The sequence below is a fragment of the Berghia stephanieae genome, chromosome 1 (genome assembly GCF_034508935.2).
Source record: "Berghia stephanieae isolate SIO BIC M18660-M18661 chromosome 1, UCSD_Bste_1.3, whole genome shotgun sequence".
NCBI classification, from domain to species: Eukaryota; Metazoa; Mollusca; class Gastropoda; order Nudibranchia; family Aeolidiidae; genus Berghia; species Berghia stephanieae.
The window spans coordinates 128,274,218-128,281,717 of NC_088360.1; the positions used below are offsets into that span (position 1 = coordinate 128,274,218).

Consider the following 7,500-nt stretch of genomic DNA (forward strand, 5'->3'; position numbering starts at 1 on the left):
TGCGCGGAAAGGAAAGGAGCGTTATTTAAATGGAATAAATCTAATTTCAGGAGATAAAACATTAAGACAAAAGGGGATTAGAAACAAAAGCTAAGGTATATATATATATATATATATATATATATATATATATATATATTATATATATATATATAGATAGATAGATAGATAGATAGATAGATAGATAGATAGAAAGAGAGAAAGAAAGATAAAGAGAGAGAGATAGAGTGAGAGAGAAGAGAGAGAGTGAGAGAGAAGAGAGAGAGAGAGAGAGAGAGAGAGAGAGAGAGAGAGAGTAATAGAGAGAGAAAGAAAGAGAGAGAAACTATAAATCTCGAATTAAATATCTAATTCGAGATTTATGGTTTCTTTGATCATATTTTTCACACCCACCTTCTCTCTCTCTCTCTCTCTCTCTCTCTCTCTCTCTCTCTCTCTCTCTCTCTCTCTCTCTCTCTCTCTCTCTCTTTCTTTCTCAATTATATTATAAATTTCAGTGTTAACAATATCTCCCCAACTATCTATCTATCTATCTATCTATCTATCTATCTATCTATCTATCTATCTATCTATCTATCTATCTATCTATCTATCTATCTATCTATCTATCTATCTAACTATCTATCTGTCTATTTATCTATCCAACTATATATCTATTTATCTATCTTTTTTTTCCCTTTCTTTTCTTCTTCTTTTTCGGTTTTATTACTGACACATCCACATTATTCGTGCACAAAATGGAGGACTTTGGACCAGATCAGGCGTTTTAAAAAAATAAAATGTTTTAGATTCCACTTTTAATAAGATTATAATCTTTTTTTTTTCAAAGGTAAAAAACTTAACAACTTTATCTGAAGGGATCTACAAACTTCTCTCTGTTCGTCTCTCTACTTATAAATGATCGAATCAGAATCATGGAAATAAACAAGGCGTATTGAAAGCGAAAAAAAAGGAAGAAGAAAAAACAACGACGAGAAGCAAGTTTCAAATTAGTAGTAGTAGTAGTAGTAGTAGTAGCGTATGGCTACACCTCCAAAATTTCAAATTCAAGTTTCAAATTGAAGACATCCGCTATTTCAACTAAGCACAGGGTCTAAATATCCAATCTGTACTATAATATACATAAACTATCACTTTATCACCTTCACAGTCCTCTAGGATTGGGGGTCTCGTATTCCGGCGTCCGTCGACAAAACAACTTTTCACATTTAAGCCAGAAAACTTCTTGTGAAAAGTTCAATAGCTTGAGACTTCAGTATCCCCCCCCCCCTCCCCCGTCTCCCCCCAAGACGTCAAGCATTTTTAACTGAGGGTTGTTGGGAAGTTGGAGTCATTTCAATCGATCAGTATTATAATATATAATAATTTGAAGTTCATTATTTTTTCCAGGCCAAAATGTAACAATTCGTTTTGTAAGTGTACGACAATAACGTAACGCTTAATGTTCGATAAGCGATCACTGACCAATTTCAAGGTGAAATAAAGTTCATGGTTGTTTCAAAGGAATATTTAAGGTTTCATTTTAGACAATTTAACCCTGTCATTGATATAATATGCCGGGGGAAAAAAACGTCATCCATTTTTGTTTTAAATTTCAAGCTTTGTAACTGTCCTTTAACGTTACGACCGCTACAATTTATAAATTATTTGGAGATAGGTTTATCTATCTGAATGGGAATCAGTTACTATATCACAGTATTAGTCGGACCGAGTTTTCCAACCTGTTCTAATATTGATAATCTCACATATCCTCAATCCCCTTGCTCTGGATTTTCTCATTCGACTTTATTGTTTCATTCATCATGTTTTGTTGACAAAGGGGAGACCCGAAACATCCACTTCAACTGTCCTTGCAAATCAAATTGAAGCCTCCATTCCATTTCCTATTTTTTCGAGCTTCAATCAGCAACGTTTTCATAATCCACCTATATGTATATGATATTTTCAACTACTTATTAATGTTGTGATAAGCGATGAACATTAAAAAAAAAAAAAACAAATAAACCCCAAACCATTTGATAAAATCAGTTTTTAGTTCGAACATTGGGAAAACTCTTCACCTCCCTGCCTCACCTCTCCACAAAATAGAAATTAAAAAAAAAAGGAAAATAAAAAACAAACAAAAGAATTTTTTAAAAACCAACAAAAACAAAACAAACAGCAAAAACTGAACCAAATGAGAAAAGACAAAATAAAATCAAAAACAAAACCAAACAGCACAAAATAAAACAAAATGTAAAATACAAAAAACATATAAAGACACAAAAATCCAAACACAACAAAAACAAAAAACAAAACAAGAACGACAACGACAACAACAGCAACAACAACAGCAACAACAACAACAGCAACAACAAAAATAACAAGAAGCTTATGTCCGATGTCTACCACAGTCTAGCTATTCTTGGAAAAAATTCAATAACGTTTACTCTGATTACGGTTAATGTTGAATACGCACATGTACGACCCAATGGTTACCTCTAAAATTCTGAAAAGTTGTGTATGAAACAGTGCCAGACAAAGCAGAAAGAAAACTTCACACACTCACACACACACACACACATACACACACACATACAGACAAATGAGCCTGCATTTGCTTTTACATCTGAACCCGCTTTCTAACTAGTCAAACGATTGATTTTATGGCCTTGTCTGTTCCTGTTGTGATATTGCAGTATACTGGGATTCAGGAAGGTAAATCGGGTGTATCATGTGGGCTTGAATTTAGCATGTATTGGAAATCAGACAAACTTCCTTGTTCAATCACAGAAAATTTTAGATGGGATGTTATAAAAATATAGAATAAAAGAATAAGCGACACAAACTAAAAGGGATAAGAATTAAGTCCGCCTTTTTCTCAGCTTATTAATTAATGGTCACTTAAGTTTAAATCAATTTTGGTAAGATGCATAATATTAGGTATTTATTTGATTTGAAAAATATCGCAGACTGTAAAGCAATCTACTAACGTATTTATTCCTTTCAAGAAGTTTGGAATCGATCATGAGATTCGTTGGAGGAGGGGCATGGTGGGGGGTGGGGGGGGGGGGGGGGGTAGGGGTTATAACACGTCATCAATGCTAACATCACATTTCAGGTCGACGACATAATAAACTCGTAGGGATTCTATATTATTAAGTTTTCTCGGAGGCAAACAAGGTAAGAAAAGAAAGTAAACACAACGAAAAACAAGAGGAAAAAACAAAATAAACAAAATAAATAAAATCAAGAAACAAAAGCAATATAAAAAAAAAGCATCACAACTTTGAAAACAAACAGAAAAAAATAATAAGAAAACAAACAAAATAAGAACCCCCCCCCCCCCCCCCCCCCGCCCACCACCACCAAAAACAAACAAACACCCCCCCCCCCCAAAAAAAAAAAAAAAAAAAAAAAAAAAAAAACCGCACACAAAGGGAGTGGGGTGATTATTGGGGGGAACAGTTAAACATGGGATCTAATGGAGATTTCGGCTAGGGGCCTGATTTCTCGGCCGAAGTGCGACCGCTCCTACCGTTGGCATGTATAAAATGTTGGTGTATAGAATTAAATGCTTGTGGGTGGCTTTATCTTTCCCTTTACATTGCACCTGTATTGAAATAATTTACTAACGTGTGTTGGGACACGTCCCGATTAGCTAACCAGTCCGCCACTGTCACGGAGGAGTTTAAACTCCTTCCTTGTCAGCTCTCTTGTTACTCTTATTTCTTATCACTTTACTTCTTACTTCAGCTATGACTGTCCTAGCAGTAATGTCTAATACCGACGCTTTCTTGGCACCAAAGATCATTGATTGGCACCAATGTGCACAAATTTGCAGGTCTGATAACCGAACGCAATTATGGACTCGATTTAACATTGTGAACAACATTTCGCGTTGGTTAGAGAATCTTTCCATTATAACAATGAGCCCACAACGATCTGGGTTATCAGAATTGCAAATAAAAAACGTCGGACTCACCGTGTTTGCCAACACGTAAACGTTTGCCAGAATGAAATGTTTTACACTATAAAGTAGCTAGAAAAAAAAAAAGGAAAAGTACGATCACTAATGGTGAAAACGCAGAAACTTCCAGGACCACATTTGAAGCACGCACACAGCATCGATGATTTGATTTGCATAGATTTTGAATAACATTGTGCTTCTTCATTGCAACAATTTGTAGTGATGGGACTATATTATTATGGCCTATTTTAAGAAACGGGAGCTTTTGTATACGAAGCGCAATATCCACTCATGTGCTCAAGACGCTTTGCAATATGTCCCGAACCAACCTTGGCTTTGTTACCAAAAATACAAAGGCAGGCATAAATAAAACAAATCTCAACTTTTGCTTAAAACACAAGAGCACCCCCCCCCCCCCCCCCCCAAAAAAAAAAAAACTCTAAAAAAAAACAACAACAACAAACAAACAAACAAAAAACAACAACAACAACAACAAGCAAACAAACAAACAAAAAACAAAACAACAACAAACAAACAAACAAAAAAAAAAACCGTACTCTGGAAAGAACCAAATTAAAAAAAAAGTTTTCCAGAAAACTTGTCCTGCAAATAGCAATCGATTTTAGCCACCCTTATCTCGGCAAAAACTCTCAAAACAGGGACCTCGCGAGGTCCCAGGTTTAAGAGTTTTTGCTAAGGGATGAAGATCATTTAAATTATGACAGTGTGAATCGGATGTCACCACAATCAATGATATCAAATTTATAACATTGTTCTCTTTCCATGCCTCTATATTTCAGTCTGCTCCAGATTACACCAACATTCCAGGAGGTCTGAACATCGGATCTCAGATCATCGTACGTGGAAGGATTCCTTATGGAGAAGAAAGGTGATAAATATCTCTCTCTCTCTCTCTCTCTCTCTCTCTCTCTCTCTCTCTCTCTCTCTCTCTCTCTCTCTCTCTCCCTCTCCCGCTCTCACTCTCTCCCTTTCTATATCTATCTTTTAACATGCTTTTTAATTATACACTTTCACTTACGTATAACTAACATCACCGTTTTTTCGTAAACCCCCCTTCTCCCCCCCCCCCCACACACACAAACACAAACACACACACACACACACACACACACATACCCCACCCCATTTCTTTGTAGGTGAAAACACTAAGTGTTCGTTCATTTTCATTTTTTTCTTCTTCTTTTGCTGTTTATCTATCTATGTGTTTCTCTTTTCTCATCCTATATAAATCTTCCAACTATAATCTAACATTAAGTCGACACTATTGTCCATGTAATACAACGTAACAAAACGATATTATCTAGAGGTGATTTAGACGTTAAACATTTGAGGCTTGGGAAAACATTTTTGTTTTAGTGATGGGCAGCACTAGAGATCCTAAAGTGACAAAAAATTCAAATTAATATTTTTCGTCGTTTTTAATAAATTATTATTTGATGTCAGGTTCACTCCGACGTAATACCGTTTTCAGATGATAGGTCACATATTAGATTTAACCATCTCATTTCAAAACTTGCAGATTCCACATCAATCTTCAAAATGGAGAGGAGGATGGCTGTGATGTCGCCTTTCACTTCAACCCACGAAATGGTGACGAATCCGTAGTGCGTAATTCATACCAGGACGGATGGCAAGATGAAGAGAAGGACATTCCCTATTTCCCTTTTTCCTACGGGTCCAAATTCACAGTTCGCATCATCGTCGAACCAGAAACATACGTTGTCATCGTCAACAACAGTTACTTCATTGAGTACGCCCATCGACTCAGCTACCAGAACGTGAGATGTTTGATGCTGTCAGAGGGAGCCGAATATTATGAGGCTTCCGTCCAAAACCAATGCGTGAGTGTTGTATTTTATGCTATACATAGTTATTGCTGTATCAACATTTGAGAATGGAATCTACATTTCATTTGTCCCAATATATATATTTTTTTAAATTACCATCCTGGATTGCTTTTTAAAGTTATCCCAGCTTCAGTGAACCAAATTTTGTTGTCATTTCGACCACCTAAAGTCTTGATAATTGAAACATAGATTTCAAAACCACTTGCATTCATTTGATAAGTGAATGATTAAAAGGCGAATAAAAGACATGAAGAGGAAAATGCTGTTAAGCATTTATTATTATATAATGAAAGAACAAAACAAAACAAAACGCATAGAAATAAAGAGGAAACAGCTTCTAAAACAACCAAATTATCCCCAAACTCGAGAACACCTCGGCCGAATTTAATGAAAGCAACATCAACATCTAAAACACATTCTATACAGGCAATATTATAGTAAACATCGCTTGTCATCTTTTATCCTTTAGCCAGAGGAATTTTGCGGGAACCATTTAATATGTGTTATGGATTCTTGATAGAGTTGGTGGTTGATGGCTATGTGATTCGCCCTCAGTTTCACGACAGATCAGTGTTAATCTGTATCTTTCCTTGAGAAGCTGGATTGACCAGCTTTTTTTCTTATAGCCATTATAGACTTCAATATCGAAATCGCTTTTACCTTGAAACTTGTGCAGCACTTCACTACTTTTTGTTTCATATATTATTATAAATCTTATCAAACATTGTCTGTTTTGGACCAAGTTCGTACAAGCGTTATATATGATCCTTCATATTCAAAGATATAACCATATCTGTACGAGCGCCATATTGTTAAATATTTGAATTTTCCCAAGTTATTCTGACACGATGTCTTAACACTGGCTGAGCCATCAGGTTGATGTGAAAGTCAAATAGACTTTTTTTGGACTCGAGTTGCTAGATTTTAAAAAAAAGCGTTGGGAGAAACATTGAGCGACTCAGATATGTATTCTATGATTTGGAAGTACATGTACATAAATATTTCCTTACTGACACGAAAGAGCCATATTTTTTCTGACACATATATCCACGTTGCTTCTCTCTCTCTCTCTCTCTCTCTCTCTCTCTCTCTCTCTCTCTCTCTCTCTCTCTCTCTCTCTACCTTCTCTCCCTCTCTCTATTTATCTTTCTATGTATATATCTATCTATCTTTACTCGTCTCTCTCTCTCTCTACATTCTCTCCCATCTCTCTTTCTTTCTTTCTCTCTTTCTCTCTCTCTCTCTCGCTCTCTCTCTCTCTCTTCTCCCCCCTCTCTATCTTTCCATGTACATATCTACCTTTACTCGTCTCCCTCTCTATCTATTTATTTATCTCTCTATTTCCTCTCATCTCCATCTCTTTCTCTCTCACTCTCTCTCTCTATCTATCTATCTATCTATCTATCTATCTATCTATCTATCTATCTATCTATCTATCTTCTCCCCCTCTCTATCTCTCTCCAGTCATCTCACTCTTTCTCTTCCCCCTCTCACTCTATCCCCTCCTCTGTCTCTCTCTGTCTCTCTCTCTCTCTCTCTCTCTCTCTCTCTCTCTCTCTCTCTCTCTCTCTCTCTCTCAGTCTCTCTCTCTTTCGTGTATGCATGCATAGATATATTCTTTTTTTTTTTTTTTCTTTCTTTTTTTTTTTAACAGAGAACTCCTTACAACGGCGAATTCCTTCG

General features: G+C 36.0%; 1 protein-coding gene across 1 annotated transcript in view; it reads left to right on the forward strand.

Moving 5' to 3' along the window:
- LOC144963108 (galectin-4-like) overlaps positions 1 to 7,500 on the forward strand; it is a 36,917-nt gene that overhangs the window by 10,022 nt on the left and 19,395 nt on the right. Inside the window, exons 4-6 of the mRNA XM_078896765.1 lie at positions 4,750 to 4,838; positions 5,490 to 5,811; positions 7,472 to 7,500. The exon at positions 7,472 to 7,500 is cut by the window's right edge and continues 60 nt beyond it. Coding sequence (XP_078752891.1) covers positions 4,750 to 4,838; positions 5,490 to 5,811; positions 7,472 to 7,500 — 440 coding nt within the window. The remainder of the gene's footprint in view (positions 1 to 4,749; positions 4,839 to 5,489; positions 5,812 to 7,471) is intronic.